Source organism: Sinohyriopsis cumingii, chromosome 1, assembly GCF_028554795.1.
Source record: "Sinohyriopsis cumingii isolate HCF-2022 chromosome 1, ASM2855479v2, whole genome shotgun sequence".
In the NCBI taxonomy this organism is placed as follows: domain Eukaryota; kingdom Metazoa; phylum Mollusca; class Bivalvia; order Unionida; family Unionidae; genus Sinohyriopsis; species Sinohyriopsis cumingii.
The window spans coordinates 38382371-38403091 of NC_142961.1; the positions used below are offsets into that span (position 1 = coordinate 38382371).

At 33.6% G+C, this 20721-nt stretch overlaps 1 protein-coding gene across 3 annotated transcripts in view; it reads right to left on the reverse strand.

Annotated features, from left to right (window-relative positions):
- LOC149806736 (stromal membrane-associated protein 1-like) overlaps nucleotides 1–20721 on the reverse strand; it is a 57428-nt gene that overhangs the window by 17159 nt on the left and 19548 nt on the right. The window contains exons 5-9 of one of the 3 annotated variants that reach the window (XM_089956997.1): nucleotides 16759–16830; nucleotides 15479–15614; nucleotides 10822–10952; nucleotides 8187–8319; nucleotides 920–955 (exon numbers count right to left, since the gene is read on the reverse strand). In XM_089956997.1, the coding sequence (XP_089813123.1) occupies nucleotides 920–955; nucleotides 8187–8319; nucleotides 10822–10952; nucleotides 15479–15614; nucleotides 16759–16830 (508 nt within the window). Of the gene's footprint in view, nucleotides 1–919; nucleotides 956–4003; nucleotides 4022–8186; nucleotides 8320–10821; nucleotides 10953–15478; nucleotides 15615–16758; nucleotides 16831–20721 lie in introns of all 3 variants that reach the window. The other 2 variants (XM_089957005.1, XM_089957009.1) reach the window with 2 other exon arrangements.

The window sequence follows — 20721 nt, forward strand, 5'->3', positions numbered from 1 at the left end:
TCATGCTATATGAAGATTGTGGTATGAATAAAGAGCATCTAAAACATGAAAAAAATGTATTAAGAATTTTGTTACCCATAGTTTATCTTTATTATTCACTAAGTGGCAGGCATATCATTTTTGCTATTGAAAAGCAAAGTCAAAAGTGTCCAACTCATGATCATTGTAATCTCATATCATGATAGCAAACCTGCAATGTTAACTGCATTCAACCAAATCACTAACCTTAAGAATTCCTAAAAGGTTTATTTTAAGGAAGCTTTTTCATGATGAGATAAAGAGAATCCAAAATTTTGTGTTCATATCATTAACTATTTTATGAAACTCAATAAATTAATTTGACTTGAGCTTGATAAGACTTGCAAAAGATAGAAAATGTTTAACTCATTTAATAAACTTGAAGTCATTGAAATGAACGCTTGTATAATATTCTATATATCTAACAGGCAGGTTTATCATTGATTTTTGGGCATGGATCAACAAGGTTAGACTGTATGTGTTACAAACAGTGATGATTAAGTAAGATATTACAACAGCTTTATTTTAACTTTAAAGCAGCTTTTTCTGGTGCATATGACCAATTTCTAAAAGAAATAATACACTTGGAAATCCCAACTGCATTTCAAAAATTGATTTCACCAACATAAAAAGGCAAACACATAATGATAAATTGGAATTCCCTAATCAAAAATATTATTACACTGACAAAGCATGCCACCTTCTTTTAATGCTCTGACCATGAATGCAGAAGAAAACGATAAGTGAAAAATAATGTTAGCTTGAAATAAAGAAAATATAAGAAAGGTATAGATCCCATGTCCGCCGAATGACATGCAGGGAATCAATAAAACTCAGGTTGTTGAGCAAAGTGGCATCATGATAGTGCTCAGTGGAATAAGTAATTAGAAAAGGAATCTACCTGTATCCAAAAATGTATATGTGGGGGCCACAAGTCCTTGAAAAAAAATGGAAAAATATTGATATTTTACATTACTGTATGTGTACTAAGTGGTATTTCAGTTGGAGTTGTTCTGGCAGTGGCTGATGAGCCTGCAAGTCAGACATACAACAACGCAACGAATCCACCAGAGATATCTGAAAGTACATATATAAATAACCTCCTTATTATGTACTAGGAGGTTATTTATTATGTAATAGATATCAGCAGTACATACATAATAACCTGTTTATTATGTACTCTAAGTTACAATCAGCAACAGTAAGGTTTCTAAGCATCAATATAAGCAAGAAATTACAAATATTTAAATAAATATGCTCCTTTCATATTTTTTTTTTTTTACTTCATTGATAATTTCATTCATGAGCAAATGAATATATCAAGTCAGTTGGATGACATTATAATGTTAAAGAGTTGGCTGATGTAATAATTATGTAACACATCCTTACTGATGACATCTATAGCTTGACAATGATATACATTAGAAAATAATGTCCAGTTACCTCCCATATCAAGTCTATGGGTTAAAATCAGAGTATACAATATTATACAATTATGGTCTTTTGTTAAGTTAATACATTTGTTTTATTCAGCTGTAAAATATGATACCAATCAATGCATTAAATATGCCAATATCTGTAGTTCATAGTTAAATAAAATAATGTACACAGCAAAAAATTTATAATTGTTTTACTACTACTGCTGACAGGCAAGTAGTACTACTTTCATACCATTATCCAAAACTATATGTTTCTTTGCAGAGCTGAAATCAATGATGTATTACAGTTCAGGATTACAAACTGTTCAGGCAATTAAAACTCGAAATAACTTTTATGAAAGCAATAATGGCACATATATGCTTATGTATGATGGACACTGAACTGCAAAGGGCACAGACACAGTCTATGTGCCATCATACACTAACTGATCAGGCTCCCAGTCTATCTGCATATAGGCTGTTCAGTCTAGTGAGGAGTGAAATCTCTTATAGACCCAACATTTAACCTTGCCCCTAGTTGCTGGCATCAGCAATTTAATTACAAAAAACAGCATGTACAGTCTAAATCTATCAAGCAGCTGAACCTAAAGAAAATTGGATGCAGGTCAAGTACTGATACAAACTGTAATTTAGGCAATTAGGATGGCATCAATTTGTTTATCTTAAGATGAAGTTAGACAACTGAGGGCTGTTCCAGAAAAACATACCTGGAACCCAGGGAAGGCACTTTTACAGTGGGGTACTCTCCCATAGATGCAATTTAGAATTTTCTTATCATTGTAACATGAACTCTGTGAAATCGAAGTACCCTGGCATATATTTTTTTTAAACTGCCTTCACAGGGTACCAAGTGCAATGTGGCAGGTAAAACAAGCCAAGATATTTGTTAAATATCTTTCTTAGCTTGGGAGGGCTGGATTTTCAAGTTGGTTCTCATAATATGATGTAATCAGATAATGAATCTGAAAAAGAAAACTGAAATGAATGATAAAGTTCTAAATATTCAAACTTGTACATGCAACTACCTCGATATCTGACCATCAGTGAATCAAGTTGTCAACAAAACAGTCTTTATCATTCAAGCTTTAACTTTAATCCTGCACATATGGCCTGTGATTTTGATAGACTGGGAGTCCAATGAATTTCAACTAAGGGATAATTGACTAACAGCTAGAGGTAGGTAGGTGGCAATCTGTCTCTTAAAAAGCCTCTAGGTGGCAATCTGTCTCTTAAAAAGCCTCCATAACAATCATTAATGGAAGCTGGAATGAAGGTCAAGCACACTAGAAATGTGCCACTGCCACATACAAAATATCAGATGCCATATACAGACAAAAGCAAGGTATTTAATAGGCACTAGTGGCATGTATTAGGCTTGAGGTTGTGTTTACATATACATTAATGTGTGCAAATCTGAATATATTTTAATGTATTTGTTTGGTAACCACTCTTGGAACAATAACAAGAATAAATTTTTCATATATATCTGAAAATACTGTCTATTATGCACAATATATTCAACCCAAATCTACTTATACAAGAAATCTAGCATTCCCAATAAGCCATTTTAGGATGGCATAGCATCATACTGTTTTATTCCTGCATCATACCATTATATACATCTTAGCAGTCCTTTCTTCCAACAACTTGACCTTTTCCTATCTCACTAATGTGTGGCATTACATCTGTACCCAAAGCTTAGGCTATTCCTTATATTCATTAACACGACACGTTGATGCATAAAGGTGGTCTTTGTTTAAATGAACTATTCACAGGGTGTGTCCACTCAGTGTTTCTCCCAGGTCATTTACAGTGGCATAATGCCAATATGCTCTTTCCCTGCATTAGGTCATTATTCTCTTGCACCAGCCTGATCTTTACAAAGTGCAAGACCTTTTTCCCCGCCAACACCTCTATCTTTTAAAAAAATGTCCCTTTTCATTTGTACTGGATGTAAAAAGTCACTTATGTACTCAATTTAATTTCAATATTTGTTATCATATGTGGCACTATATATGTACTGAATGCTTACATAATACTATCAGATACAGGTCACTGCTAATTAACACCATGCAGTGATGCATTAAAAAGGTCTTTGTTTATTGTAACTGAACTGCTTGCAGCAGTGTACACTCACTAAAAAAGGTTTTCATGTGCAGCTAAGTAAACTCAACTGAAGGAATTATTTTTTATAATATGAAAGGTCAATGGCTCGGTACAGTTTGTCTATTTTAGATGACAGATTCATTTTTTCACTTATTAAATAAGTTACAATAATTTATGTGGGAAAGCACTTCATTTAATGAGCTACAATGCCATTTTGAAATACTTTTCACAGGTTTAGTTTGTTTTCAGTTAATAATTTAATCAAATTCATCCCATATCTTCTAATGATGAAAAGACCATCAAGCTGATATGTATATGTACAACATATCTTATTGCGGCTTGTGTATCATGAATTGCTTCAATAAATGACAGAAGTGTATCGTTTCACCAATAGTCATTAGGATGTTTACCTCAAATTAAATTGTCTTTAATATTTTTACCTTTAGTTTTAGGTACACCTGAAAAAATAATTCATAAAAAGTGTACAAAAAATGAAAGGTAATATGGCACTATTCAAAGGCCAAAAGAGGATGTTCATCCTGCATGAATTATGTAGCCCAAGGTCATAAAAAAAATGCAAACAAGCTTGAAATTAAATAATTCCCTTCACAAATATTGAGCACCTCACCATCAAATAGTTCTGTGACACTATCTCTTTTGGCGCTCACTAGAAAATGTGTACAAGAGTTCATTTTCTCTAAACAATTATATATTGACTCTTCATTTAATGCAAAAAACTGAACAATTTCAGTTAAAAATATCTGGTTACAGCTACAGGTTTAAACTCTTATCCTATCAATATTTGCTGAGACAATTTGCTTCTGGAGAATTGACGGATCATTTATAGACCATAAACTTGTGTGATTACACTTTATAAATACCTATATCAAAGAAATACATATAAATTAATTTCAATTACTGTATACATTCATATATAAGTCGGATCCGACCGCATAGACTCAGATCTGCCATTACATAATAAGATATCAGCTCTGGGTTTGTGCAGTTTGTTAGAAGTAATCAGTAAAAACAAACAACAAAGATTCTGATGTGATGACAGATCAGGGTTTATGTTGTTTGTAGTTGGATCCAATCTTGTAAGTATGCATACAAGGTACTCACTTATTGTGCGCATTAATACTGAACAAATGAAAACTTATCCTCTAAAATTACAATACATTCTTCTTCAGTCTGAGCAATGGTCACAATGAGAAAGAAAGTCTGGTGCAAAAATACCGAATCACTCAAAGTATGTATCATCCATAGCAAAAGCAAAACTTTCAGTTCCACATTTAAACCCATATGAACAGGAAAAAATATGCCGTCATCCTTTCTACCCGAGTCATTAAACATAATGCTAAACATACTATTGATTTTCCTATAGGCTTTATGTAATCGTGCTTGCAAACAAATGATACCACAGTACCTCCATGCTGAAGCACCATGATCTGATTTCATTGGTGAAATATAATGCAAACCAATTTTACAATTATTGAAAAGTTTCAATCAATACCGTATTTCATGTTATTAATTTCAGTGTACAAAAAATTACATATAAAACAAATAATCATTTTGTGGTACTGACCATGTATGAAAAATAAAGGGATTGTACCAGAACAAGTTCTACGGAATACACGCTACTCGACAACCTAACGGTACAATGTAAATGTATATTTTCTGTCTCATTCTGCTCTCAACTCAAGAATCTAATTACAATAGTAAAAAAAATACTCAAAATGATTGTTGTTGTTATTAGTGAACAAGAGAGAGAGAGAAGAGAGAAGAGGATTATGTCTCAGCCTGAAAGCTCGTCTGCATTTAGAGCATATGTAACTGTTGTGTAATGTTGGCAAAATGATTAAGATGGCCTGAACATGTATTAGTTATGGGTATTATTTATTGGTAAAATGTACACAACTATACAAGTCCACATTGTGAAGAAATTAAGTGCAACTTCTATTTTTACAGTAGCAATAATCACATTATCAAATTGCCATTTAAAAAAAAAAATTAAAGAACTTGAAATCCCATAAGTGAGCATGTGTGTGTTGTGTGAGAGAGATGAAACAAAATTTTGTCAGTGTACAAGACCATATTTATTCAGGGCGGGTTTTATTTGTAGATTTTGCAAATATTTTGTATTTTGAGTTACCTGACGATTGTGATAATCATCACCTATTACGACCATACTATATTCCATTATCAATAAACATAGCTAAATCGACAATTCATTATTGTTTTAATTACGATGTACATTATCACAACAATGCCATGGCTATGCAGTGCTATTTACACGATACTTAAATGTGCTTAACGCTTTGGTTATTCCAGCTGAAACTAGACTGAGGGCAAAAATCAACAGAATAGGTCAAATCAGTGAGGCTGCCAGTTGGGAAATGAGACTCTCTTTAGGGAAATGAAAATCTGTCAATGTGCTATTGAAGCCATTATCCATACAAAATTTGTTACAAGGACAAGCGATCATATACATTACTTGTTATTCGAACTCGCAAATAAGGATAATAGAGGAGCATATCATAAAATAGATTTGCAATAAAATGTTAATTACATCCAAGTCAAAACAGAACAAGCACTTAAAAGATAGTATATGTATATATACGAATTGATTTAATGGAGTCTGTGACTTTCAAATTTACAACAGAAAATGACGGTTTTTATATTGTTTGTATGAATATGATGAAACAATAGGACTAGTCGACCAATAGTCTATGGTCTTCACTTTGGCATGTACTGAGATGTAATTTTTGTTGGATAAGAAAACATCAAAGGGCTTCCGAACTCATTTTAGAATGCACGTGGTGTTTTGTTACGGTGACGGACTTAATAAGGAGAAATGATTAACGATACTATTTAAAGGTATGGTCTGTGAAATCCTTTGTCCATTTGTTAACAAACACAAGTAGATATTGTAATGACAGTAAGAGAGATTATGAATCAATCATTGTATTTTCTCACCAACAATTAATTATCAATTTTTGTAAAAAAAGAAAATGGCAATAAGGGTTTTTCGATCTTTTTTGCAAACGTAAATCTTCTTAGTAGAAATTTTATGTCCGATGATTTAATGGATTTTTCAAAAACTACAAAGCGATATGTATGCAAAATTATGATACATTTAAATAATTATGATTTGATAACTGAATTGTGTATGAAAAATTAAAGGGTACGAAAAATACATGAAATACGGTAATACCAAAATATTTACCAAAAATAGCCCGATTCAATATGTCCATCTGGCAAATATAACAATTGTTTCTTGACAAATGAAAGTAATTACTTCTGTATTCAATACCATTTGCATATCCCTGCCCACCAGTTGTGCATCCAACTGTGCAATCATCTCACCCCAAGATCTTGTAACTGATTACATAATCATCTGATGCAGTTATACATCATCATCACGTGACCTCTTATGCCCCAATCAGTAATTTTATACCTGAACTATGATCATGTGTGATTTCCTCTAAAAGTTTCCTGAAATAATCTTTTTGAAACAAACAAGCAGAAACTAATGTCTGATGCATCTGTACATCTAAGTCAGGTATGTACAACCTATGGCCTACAGCACAGATTCAGCCCTTGACCCAGTTTATCCACTTATTTACATCATAGGGCATGTCTTTATTAAATAGCTTATCAAGGAAGTTGTGCATGCCTGATCTAAGTCAAATATTCCATTTCAACATAAGACTTTTAATTGATCAAATCCTGGATACAGTATAAATTGGTTCTAACAGCCAGATAAAACTGATCAGTACATGAGTGATCACAGGGAATGTATGGAAAATAAAATTTGTCCCCTTAGTCTCTTCTTCTTACTACTTACATGTATATAATAGCCTCAGAATATTCATTTATTATGAATCTTTGCTTAAAAAATATAATATGACGGAGAAATAACCTAACCTGACACATCTATCCCACTGATGGACCCAAATATATCAAACTTTATTCTGCTTTATTGCATATTTAACAAAACTGTAAATCCTGACCAAACAATTATGATCTCAATCAAGCTGCAACAGCATTTTGATAAATTTTACAAAAACTGTTGCCTTATTTCAGGAAATCAATATCATATGACAATTTTACAACCAAGCTGAACTGGTGACCAAACATGACTATAATCTTCGTAGAAATTGGGTTAGAAATGGTGTTCTTTGAGCTTGCTCACTATCTGATACAAGTAAAACTACAGAATTTACAATGTATGAAGATCTAATTAATTTGCTGTAAAATGCTTTTGAGCAGTTTATCATGAACATATGCAAGTATTTGTATCAAAACAGTATCAGGGTAAAAACAAAATTTCTACACAAAAACTCTTGTAGAAACAATTACTGCAATTCAAACATTATTACATTATTAGATCTGTGCAATTTCAATATATTCAGCATACTGTAACACAAAGTTTATACGATTTGCTCATTGACAAGTTATATAGTGCATGCATGCATTGTTACTGTCTACAAGATATAGAATTTAACTGACTAATTTTGCATGGATTTTGCTCAAACAGATGTGCATGATTTACAGTAATCATTTCCAAAACTGACCAACACATAAAGTTTGAGATTTGTAATTATCATATTAGATGAGTACCTGGCACTCCAAAATGCTGTGGCTGCTGACTGTTAGAACCATACAATGCTAAAATTGAGTCTTTGGCAGACTTGGGCTGTTTGGCTGATGTACTGCCTGAATCATCAAACAGGTTTGCTTCTAAATTTCCATTCTGGAATAAAACCCAAAAAATTATATTAATACTATACTTCATGCATTGTGTATTAAGCTCAATGAATTTTCACACAAGCATCTCAAAAGATAGATACAACTGCCTAATTTGTCGAGCTCAGGAATGGTTTACAGATCTTGTGTCAATATGCAACACAACACCACTCATTTGATACATGCTGAATAAGAGTGGCATGTGTACATATAATCCACTACGTTGGTTCTGTATTTATGGAAGTGTCCATTTTCAATACAACACTGTGCAGTTATGGGAGACATTATGTACCACTGGTAAACAAACATCATCTGCATGATCTAGGTTTCTTTAAAGGGTTTCAACATTTTACTTCATGGGTGTTTATGATATAATTTATCTAATGTGTAAACTATGTTATTCTACCTACAGCATGCAAGGGCTCACATCACTGTTCAGTCCTGTATCAAAAATGGACTCTCCCATAACTCCAGGACCATAAAGACAGACTATATGTACAAAGGCCACTATTTTTTAGCATGTACAGAATGAGATATATCATTTAATTCATAGTTTTTATAACCAATTCCTTGCATTGTAAATAATGATGCAGTTGATATGTTAACAACCACATCTGTAAGCATGCTGCGAGACCGTAAATATACATATCCATTTAAAATGGAAGAATTTATTTTAATTTGATAATAAGTTTAAGCAAATTCCTTCGTATTGAAATTTTAACATGACCTGTATGGTCAGAGAGAATACTATCAACAAAACACACCTGATATTATAGTGATAACTGGTCGATCAACAGCTGCATTCATCTTAGGACTATTTCCTGGAAAGTTACTAGATTACTGTGAATACCTTTCTGGCTACAAGAAGGCGATTACTATAGGTTCCAACACTCTGAAGTGAGGCTTCACTTAATATATACTCTCAAATGGGAAGAAATAAAAACACAGGACTTCCTTATAATACAAAGGCATGATTCCACAATGTTAACAACTTAAAACATTCAAAAAATTTACCAAAAGGACCAAGTCATTGATGCAAAAACAAGTTATACATATATGTAATTCTCTGTTGATACATGTTGATCATCTAATCCAGAGACCCAAAAGGGTTTGATATTGCTAATCTGACTAGCATCTGCCTAGTGGCCAATTACAAGCAGTGAGTCAAGAAATTTGGATCAGCAAGATGCTTTCTGTTTGAGTCTCTTCCAATGCTGTTGATTGTGTATGTTTCTTTAGTTTATTTTTTGCTGAGCTGGATTTATCATCATTTTTCAGCACATGATAGGCAATACATGATGGTTAGTATAAATGGTAAAGGAAGAACCTGGAAAACCCAGGAAGAACCACTGACCCACAAGAAACTACAGGTAAGCTTTCTCACGTACCCAAACTGGCCAATCTCAAGACTCGAAAGCACATGGACAGAGGTAAGACAGCAGTGATTTGTAAAGGCGAGTGCTTTAGACCTCTCAGCCACCAAAGCCCCATTTCATTTTGTATCTTAATCTATATTTCATTGCACATCAGAATCATTTGTCCAATACTGAGGTCCTTATACCTGGATGCTTTGTGTACAAGTTTGTAAAATTCTGTTCAGTATTGGGGGGGGGGGGAGATACAATTGAGTACATGCTTTTCTACATTGGCACAAATTGTTTAATTAGTTAGGGTACATTCTGTCAATCTGTTAATCAGAGTTGCAGAAGTTGCTCAAGCCTTTTCCATTTTTAGCGATGGCAGCCATATCTGATGACAGATAGGCAACTTTTGAACCAACTTAAAAGCCCTTCATGCCACAATGCTTTCTGTAACATCTGGTCAAATTCTGTTGTGGATTTAGTCATTTAAAAGATATTTTATTTTCAGTAATGGTAGCCTTATTTGATGGCATACTAGCATGATCTGAACAGATTTAAAAGCCTTAGGTGAAATTCATGCCAAAACGCTTTGTGTAAAATTTGGTTCAATTCTGTTGAGTGGATTTTGAGAAATTGTTTAGCATGGGGAGATTATCTGGTGGCAAATCATTTGTGTAAATTTCCAAGGGTCTACTACCTGAATGCTGTCAAATTTTGTCAATTTGTGCTCGGCAGTTTCTGAGAAGCCATTAAAAGTTTTTCCATTTTTAGTAATGGCAGACACATTCAATGACAGAGCAGCAGCATTTGTGTAAATTTAAAAGGCCTTCAGACTATGTTGCTTTTCTTCAAGTTTGCTCAAATTCTGTGTAGTTTTTAGAAGCTCTTTAAAAAATATTCAATTCTAAATAATGGTGGCCATATCTGGTGGTGGATTAGAATCATTGGAATCAATTTAAAAGAGCTTCATTCCAAGATGCTTTCATACAAATTCGGTCAAATTATCTTGAACAGTTTGTTCTTTTAAATAGAAGTTGTAAGTAGATATTGTAAAAGGATAACGCATGACACACAATATACAACATATACAGAATCCTACCACAAGTTAATTTCAAATGAATGATGCAACATTGCTAATGGCACACTACCTGTTGTAACTGAGGTGTGGATTGGCTTCTAGGGGGTAACGTGGATGTACTGTGTGCGGAAGGACCCATAAATTCATTGAGATCTAGAAGGTTTCCTGATGAGCTAGGCTGTGATACTGGAATTGTAGAATCTGTGAAATATGTAGAAGAAAATTAGTATTAACTATGAAATAATTTTGCTGAGAAAGAAAAACAGCAATTGTAAAAGTTACAAAGATAGGGCATAAAAAAAAACAAATGAGTACGAAAGAGAGGAAATATAACAACTATTTTACTACAGCCCTTAAAATGAAGTGAAATTTTCTAATGTCTTTTGATCACACAGATTAGAAAACAACACTATTTCTAAATTAAAATCTATATAAAAATGCACAAATCAAATAACCAAATAATTCCAAGTGCAGTAACTTGTGTTAAGATCATCAACTATAATTCATGTACTTACAAGTATTGGTTTGGTCTTAGGCTAGCAAAATCTGTAACCATTTGCAGAACTGGTAAAAACAGAAATTTCAGTATTTTTCAATGCGTAAGCACATTATATCCACATTATGGCCTTGTTAGACTTACCAAAACCAACACCTACAACTTACTATGACCATGACCTACAGCCTTTACACTCCAGAATCTCTAGAAGTTTTTTTATTCCATAAATTACCCAAGCCATCCACAAAGTCTGATCAAGTAACCCACTCTAAGAACAAAAATTACTTGCAAATCCACATTTTTAAGTGACAATGACCTTGACCTTTGAAAACAAAACTACAAGCATCTGATATAACTTAAGTGCAAACCCTCAATAAACTCTGATCAAGGTAACATGGTCTAGAACTGAAATTATTAAGCAAAAACCAATTTTCTTCTTTCAGTTACATTGACATTGACCTTTTGACTCCAAAATAAAATGGCTTCTTCCTTACTCCAAACACAAGCCATCCACAACATTTAGTCTAGGTCTGTGATGTAGAACAAATGTTTCTGCACAGTACAAGTTCCAGTCACTGACCTTGACCACTGACCTTTTACACACCCAAAACCAATAAGGTTCTTCCTTATCTCACATGCAAGTTATTCACAAAGTCTGGTGCTTGTATCTTAAGCAGAACTCAAATTAGTGTGCAAAAACCATTTCTCTTCACTCAGTCAGCAACTTCATTAACCCAAATGTAACACAGCCACAAAGTTTGGGCCAGATATGTGATTTAGAACTAATATTATAGTGAAGAGAATTAATTTTCTTTCTTTCAGTCAGTGATGACCATGACCATTAACCTTTTGACCCCAAACTGATAGGATTCTTCCTAACACCAAGTCAGGGTTCATACAGAATTCTAAATTATAAATTCAAAGACTTCTCCTAAACTTTCAACACCACAAACATAGATTTCCAAGACATCTTTTCATTAACATTTAGAATACAAGTTATGTTATATGAGAAAACAAATAAAGCAAACTACTACAATATTGTTTAATGATGAAATTCAAACAATAATTAATCAAAAGAAAGAAACAAGGAAAACACGACTACATCCAAATCTAACAACCTTGGACAATTTTATTTGTGATTATGGAAAGAAATTAAAATGTTTGGGTTTATTTCAATTTTCAGAGACTTTTAAAGACCTCAGGGTAATCTGCTCGATTTTCCCAAACTTTCAAGGCTATGAAAATGCTACCTCATTTTACCCAAACTGTCAAAGACCTTCAAAGACCGTAAGAACCCTGCAAGTGTAGGCAATCCACAAAGTCTGGTAAATACTGATGATAGAGAACTCAATATTTTATGTAATAACCATTTTTAATCTCCAAAACTGAGATGACCCATGACTTTTTGACCCCAAAATCGAATGGATTCTTATTTACTGCATTTGCAAATCCTCCACAAGGACTGATAGCTACATAAGATGGACAATTCAAGTTATTTTTGTTCTTGCAGTTACAGTGACCATGATAGTTGAGATTTTGAAATAATCAACAAGGTTTTTCCTAACCCAAGTGCAAGCCTTCCCCAGTGTTTGAAAACCTGGTGGATGGCAACTCATATTACTCTGGGGAAACCAAAAAGACAGCAGACAGACAGATGGACAATTTTAAACACCAAACAGTTTCACAAACTAATGCAAATAAAATAATACACTTATTTTAAGTCGAAGTACTCTCCAAAATTAATGAAAATTTCTATTATTCTAAAAGAAATTTGGCTATGATCTGAAACATGAAAGAAGCTATATATAACTGTACCAGTCACCAAGCATGCACAATAAGTCTTTTCTGCAAGAGGTCCTTAAAAATACTGTACACCTTCCACTTCACAAGCTTATGCACTCAAGTTAAGCTTTCTTTTACAATTTTTTTCCAACAATCTATCCAAGAGTAGTATTTAAATACAAATGTTCTGTCAAAAAATGCACTTAGTCTGGAAAATTGGCAGCAACCAACATGCAACAGAACCAAGAGCTTATGAAGAGATTAAACGTGTTCATGAAGGCAAAATTGGCCTGATATTGCTCACTTGTGTAACTGACAATGACATGTCAGCTTGTAAATAGCAAATTCACATGCATACTGAAACTGTTCGGGGCAAAGAAAAGGCTGGAGAAAATAGTTGCTACAATGATGGCGTGATTTATATTTCATCTGAAACCAATATATATGATCACTCTCTCAGCATAAAAAGGACAAGTTGTTAATATAACCACCATCATCCCCTTTATCTGTCACCCAGGCTACTTGGCCCAAACTTAAAACTTAGAAATTATAAACTGTTCATAGCACCAGCCATAAAGTATATACATTAGCTTGGCAATACAAAAGGTTTTCTATCAATTTTTTTAGAATCGTCGTACATTTTATAGAAATGGTGGTCATATCTTATGGTATATCATCATGGTATGCATAAATCTGAAAGGTCTTCACACTTTCTATTATGTTGGATCCAATTCTTGCTTTGGAGAAATCCTTTGAAAATTGTTGTATTTTTAGTAAAAGCAGCAATATCTGGCTGTGTCAGCATCATTCTAATGAACTTGACCTTCATGCCAGGATGCTTACTGTCAAATTCGTTTAGCACTTTTTTCAGAAATTGTTGTTTACAGAATCGTTTAAGTGTCTGATTGTTGATCAATGTCATTTTAACAAACATGACGGCCCTTCATGCCAGGATGCTTCTAAGCAATTTAGCTGATTCCATTTCTGCAGTTTTTAAGAAATTGAAATGTTTGTTCTATTTCTTTGTAATGGTTACATTATCGGATGGTGAATGAGTATCAGCTGAACAAAGCCAAAAATGGTTCCTGAACGACGTTTTCTTTCAATTTTAGGTAAATTATGTTCCTGAAGGATGTTTTCTTTCAATTTTAGCTAAATTCTGCTGAGCATTTTTTTAAAAAGAAGTTGTAAACAGCTATTGTGAACAGAAAATGGATGATGAATGATGGATTAAGGAACATACCACAAGCTCACCTGACCTGGCCTAATGACAGGTGAGCTAATAAAATAAAAAAAAGGTTCTTGGACATATTCTACCACCACATATTTATACCATAACCAATATATTATAAGGATAAGGAAGTTATAAGACAGATGCTAACAGAAGAGACCAAACCCATACATTTATGAAACTCCAAAAATTTCCCTGCAAAACTGAGGCTTTCTAGGTACCAATACCCAACCACATTATTTCACATATAAAGTATAAATGACACATTGATAACACCTCTAGTTCTGGAATCAGAGTTTCTCATAATAGCATCTATTATGCTGTACCATCCATCTTTTATGTCAATGTATTTGTGATTCTAACCTAAGCAGGATATATACTTGATTCTATTGTTTCCAAGCAACACTAGTTTCAACAGGGCTAACTAATCAACTGTCATGATAGTTGAAGGAAGTATGACCTCTGCTGCATGCATCTGAATCCCTTTATCCACATACTGACAAAAATCTGAACTATACTTACTGAAGTGCATCTCTTTACAAAATAGATAAGAGTTATAATTAAAAATATTGGGAAACATTAACTTAATATGCATTTTATAAAATTACATGTGATTGAAGCAATTAAAGATAAATAAACATTTATAAACAATAGTATATGACAAAGGAAAAAATTATCCTGAAGAATTTGCCCACATCTGGAAGTCAATGTAATCAATATCATCAGTGACCACAAGCTTGCAGGACTATTTTATGCTGAGAAATGCATTTCTTTTCTCTTAAGATCTGTACCATCATTATTAGGCAAAGTACTGGATAATGACCCAAAGTAAAGTCACAATGTATAGATGTATAAATTACCCAAACAAATCTTATAAAATATTTATATTGCCAGTAATAGTGCTCCAAGTGACACGAGCAAGTTATCAATTACATTATAGGGCAGATGTTTTGCTGAAATTCAGTCAAATACTGTTCCCACCAACACAGACTAAACTATGCTTAAAAGGAGAACTTAAATGTAAATAAACCTGCCAGGCAATGATTGCTTTTCATTTAGAATCTGTTTGAAATGGGATCCGTTATCAATTCCATAAGAACTCTGTGACAATCCCTGGTACTGACAGCATGCTTTATAGACAAATTAATTGATAACCATAACTAAGTCATTTTAACCAATTCCCAGCAACCGTTTCCAGACAAAGTCTAGGTGACCTACCTAGGCCTATTAAATCTACCATATTTGAACCCTGTGGCTTGGTAGATTGGGACTTTGCTTCAGTGACTTTAGGTGGACTAGAAGTAACAGGTTTGTTTTCAGCTTTGCTGTGTGAAGGAGTACTGACAACTGGAGCCTGCAAATAACAAAAATTATAATACTAATAACAATAATAATTATGGAACTTGATACATTCATCAGAAATTAAGTCTGGCAGTGACCATCATGTAGAAATACACTCTTCATGATTAGACCTGAAACCTGCGATAGAAAATTTTCATATGCAAGTTTTGTGATGACATTCAGGAATGAAGACACTTTGGTAAAACAAAGTTTTAAGTTTAGAAAATACTTAATATTTTATGTAAGGTCAGTAAATATGCCTACTTGAAAAGTGTGAAGAATCTTATACTTTTATTTGTGTGAAAGAGAGAGAATTATGTTCACCACCTTGACAAATATTTAAGCTGTTAATCATGCCTTAAAAGCTGCATTTAATATGGGGTTTTTCTGTAGACGGAGACAGAGAATGCAAGACTGAGAGGAAATCTCTCTCTCGCATACACACACACACACAGAGAAAAGCACTCTCAACACTCATACACATAAATAAGCAAGTTATTAGGCATGCTCACGATATTATAAATAGGTTATGGGAAGATTGTATTGGCTATTGGCAGACTGGATTAGTTATGACAGCTAGTTACCAGCTGGCGAGGAAGAAGACAGTCAGTCACAATTCATAGCAATAAGTGGCAAATGAGTCAAATGGACAAAGCAATCAACATCCATATTAGGATGTAGGGTTAGTTTTTACCAGGGTGGGGGAAAAAGGTTATGTTTTCCCATCCCTTTTCCTGGTTTTACCACCCATTCTCTCAGAATTTTTTTAAAGTGTGTTTTAAAGTATTTTATTATTGCAGGGGTGGGGGTGGGGGTGAGAGTCTAGGTAGTACAAAACCCTTCCATATATCTCTCTCTCTCTCTCTCCCACACACACACATACCTGGATAACATGTACCTAAAAGCTAAATAGATGGGCAGCTGGCTTTTTGTAGAAGCTGACAAAATATTCTTGCCAGGATCTGGTGTGGAGGTCAAATTTAGTGAAATTCTTTTGAGAAGCTGTATTTAAGAAGTTGTTTAATGGTTTTTCTATTTTAAGTCATGATGGCCATATTTCACTGTATGCCAAATGGAGGGATGGACAGCACTACACAAGAATTCCTGCAACAGACTAGCTACAAGTATACAATGAATTTTACAGATTTTTTACTTACAGAATTGAACCTAACAGGGCCAGATGGTTGAGCTACCTTGGATTTCTTCTTATCCTTCTCATCCTCCAAAAGCTGGAAAGAACACAGAATGTAAATAAATAAATAGTTCATTCTGTAGAGTAAAATGCATATTTCCACTGTGCATGAATAAATGTACATATACAATGAACAAATTCTGGCATTATTTAGAATAAACATATGAAAAATATTAAACATGCAAACATAGCAAAACAGTTGAAGAAAAATGAATAAAATCCAGTTTAAAAAAAGAGTAACTCATACAAATATACGAGTCTAAGAGATCATACAGGAAATATAAACTGGGAAGGAATATGCTCAATTTCAAGAACTTATACCAATTATATTATTAATATCTAAACAACAATTGCATAGAATGATTAATTATTGGCCTTGTGGATGCTAGCCTTTATGACCAGCCAGCAGGGGTCCCGAGTGGCCAAGTGGTCTAAAGCGCTCACTGCTCTGAATGACTGACATCTCTGTCTGCGTAGGTTCGAGTCTCAGGCTCAGATAGCATTGGTAAATGAGAAAGCTTGCAGTAGCTTCTCGTGGGTCGGTGGGTCTTCCCAGGGTTTTCCCCCACAGTTATACTGGCAGCCATGTTAGCCTATCTTGTGCTGAAAACTGGCATTAAACCCTACAAGAACAACAACCAGCTGGCACTTTATACGGACTATTTATCTTATGCTTAACCCGGTCAAATACAGTGGCTCTCTTACTTATGTGGCCACTCTCAAGAATATCTAAACCCAAATGCAGACAACCAAGTTCTGTTAAAAAAATAATTTTTTTTATATTCACACTTTCGATAATGTACTACTGTAGGGCATTTACCACACATACTCATGTTTAAGTCATGTCCAACTGCTAACACAGACACTGAACTGTTGTCGCATCATCAGTAGGATAGGGTTAATGTTGTTTCTCCTACTTCTAACAAACTGCACAGACCTAGATCTGCCAGCGCATTATACAATGTCAGATCTGGGTCTAGGCAGCCCGCTAATGAACCCAACTTGTAAGTATGCTTAAAGTATGTCCATGCATGTGTCTCCATTGATATGATGTTTCAGGAGGACTGAATGTTTTTTTTTTAAATTACCCTAAACCTTGCATTAAAGGGAATTCTATAGCATTTGAGGGCCATAATATGGAACACACTTCCTACTTTCATCCAGTCAGCTGAATCAGTGAAATCCTTAAAGAAAATGTATGCAATTAATGAATCATACATGTTAACCAACGATACAGAATATAACCTCAGTACTGTATGGTAGTTTTAAATTCATTTGATGAATTTATTTTTATTAATTACTTTTTATTAATTATTTTATTAATTAGATCTGGAATTTCTTATAATACTGCAGCTAGGAATTAATTATCTGCTTGTTTGCATCTTATATTTTAACTTTTTAAAGAAAAGTAAGAATAAAATGCTTTGGATAAAGCAAATCCTAAGGCAGTGAAACTTGATGTATGACCCTTTTTATGTCCCACTACATGCCACATTTTTTGCAAAAGAAAACTTAAAGTTATACCATGTACATGTAGAAATGGTCATCAACTTCTTAGTAGATCTTAAGGATTGTTTAGCCATTTCAAAAGTTATCAAACACAAGAAACAATAATAATAAATACACAATATATTTTCTTACATCCTCCTTCTTTCATAATTGATTGCAGTGATGTCTATGTTAGTGTGTTAACTTGTTAATACTTACATTTTCTGTTCCAGAGAGAAATAGAGAAGGCACGCAAATACTTTGCACTTATACCAATGTAAAATTATACTTTGTAAAGTAAGTATATAAGGATAAGAGATTAGTTATACTAAACTGACTTACCTGTCTTAAAAAAAGACATTACTATTATTATTATTATCATTATTAATACAACATATTCATATCCAAAGTGCAGAATTGGGGGTGAGGGAGTGGGACAGAAGAAAGTGGGGGTAAGTATATTTGTGATGGGTTATCCCCATCATGCACTACTGCCAAATCCACTGCCTGTATCCCTGAAGTACTGAAAAATATAGTGGCCAAGTTTAACTCACAATAAGTAAAAAGATCTAACCGGGCAAAATCAGTTGAAAATCTGAAAAAATGGGTAATGTGCTTGCTTTCTTGCCATCTGCCACTTTCAGCAACAGTGTTTTCAGGATTGCAATCAGATTTTTCATCTTAGTTATTGTTATAATTGAAAAGCATGTGTTCATTACACAAGTCAGACTTGCTGAGAATTGGGAGTACCAAAAATTTCACTTTGTATCACATTGATAAAACTGAAGCAAAACCTCCTGTCGTACACATATTTACACTATAGTATGCATCATAGAAGACATTTTTATGAATAAATGATTTTTTTGTATGGCCAAAAAAATATTTCAGTTGTGAAAACGAACTATCATATTGTCTCTCAAGTGGTTCAATTACCTGTCTAAGCTTATATTGGATAAATGACAACCAAGAAATAGACACTTATTTTATCTTTACTTTACATACTGTTAACACTCTAGGTATCAAGATACAAATCTTTGAGTGAAATAGTTTACAGAAATGCTGGCTTTAGTACTGGCTGACATAACAAGGCACTGATTCATTTCTTAAGCAATATTTGGGAGGAAACAAAATATGTACTTTCTGTGAAAGCACACAGAAATGGAAGAAGAAAAAAAACTCAACGAATACTGATGATCCAAACTTAATGACAGAATCAATGAATGACAAAGCAAGAATAATTTGAATTATCATTAAATTAAAGCAGAGCTAATTCTTTGCTTTATTTTTTTTTAAAAACTATTAATGAAGAATGTATTGTCTAGATTTAAAATAGACCTTTCCCACTTAAGTCATCAGCAGATGGTTTTCATTTTACCTCATTGGTGCTATTTCTGTTGTTTAGAAGCATAAACAATTTTAAGATGGAGCCAAAAGTTACTTATTAGCTGCAACACACCGCAATAATAATAATAATAACAATAATGACATCAACAAAGGTATTAAGATCAGGGGGTAATCATTACATGGTTTTATACGATTAAAACCAAAATAATATGCAAAGCATAAAGTCCTCTTGTAATTACACCTAAAAACACACTTTTGAAGAATCTTACACTGAAATCTTGTGAAATCAATGGCTCCCAAAAGAAAACCAGGAAAAGCACTTCGAAGTTTTAAACTGACATTTAAAACAAGGTGCAATATATGTTTAATGGTTTTTAAAAAGACCTAATGTATACAAACAGGTTCTTTTTATCTACTGGGCAGATTGGTTTTGTTCCTCAGCAATTAAAATTTATGCAGCCTGTGGATAACAAGGAGCCAACTCAATGCCACTCATCAGTGTACTCAAGTATGCATATCTCAACTGTGAATCAAAATTACACACTATATTGTCGATTAATTGGTATCATTTATGTTCTTTCCTAGACCATATACATGTGTGTGTGCATACAATCACTTACTGCACATAAAAAGGACAAGTTACATAAGTTTCCACTGGTTTTTTTGCATCCCCTCTGAACATGGCCCTTAGATGTAGACACTGTTCAAGTCCCACTCCTAACATATATGCATTTACCAACTAAGACCTGCACCTAATGGGGGTAGGCTTTGTTCTGCGCTTAATGTGGATATGTTACCAGTAGGTTGCTGGTTCAAGCCCTGACATATGATCAGCCTGGATAGACTATCAAATCTATTGCAGGATGGTTTTTTTTTTTTTTTTACAATTAATATTATGGGTTTCATTTCTCTTTATAATTATTTTAATAAGTTTATCTGTGAAAAGTTTGAATAATAAAGGTGACAGGATTTCTACAGATATCTAGTTGGTAAATGGTTCAAAACACTGTTTGATGCTTGGGGTTCATTGGTGCAGATTGCTTCAACTTTCAGACACAGTGAAACATTCTAAGTACAGCAAACAAATGATTATAAT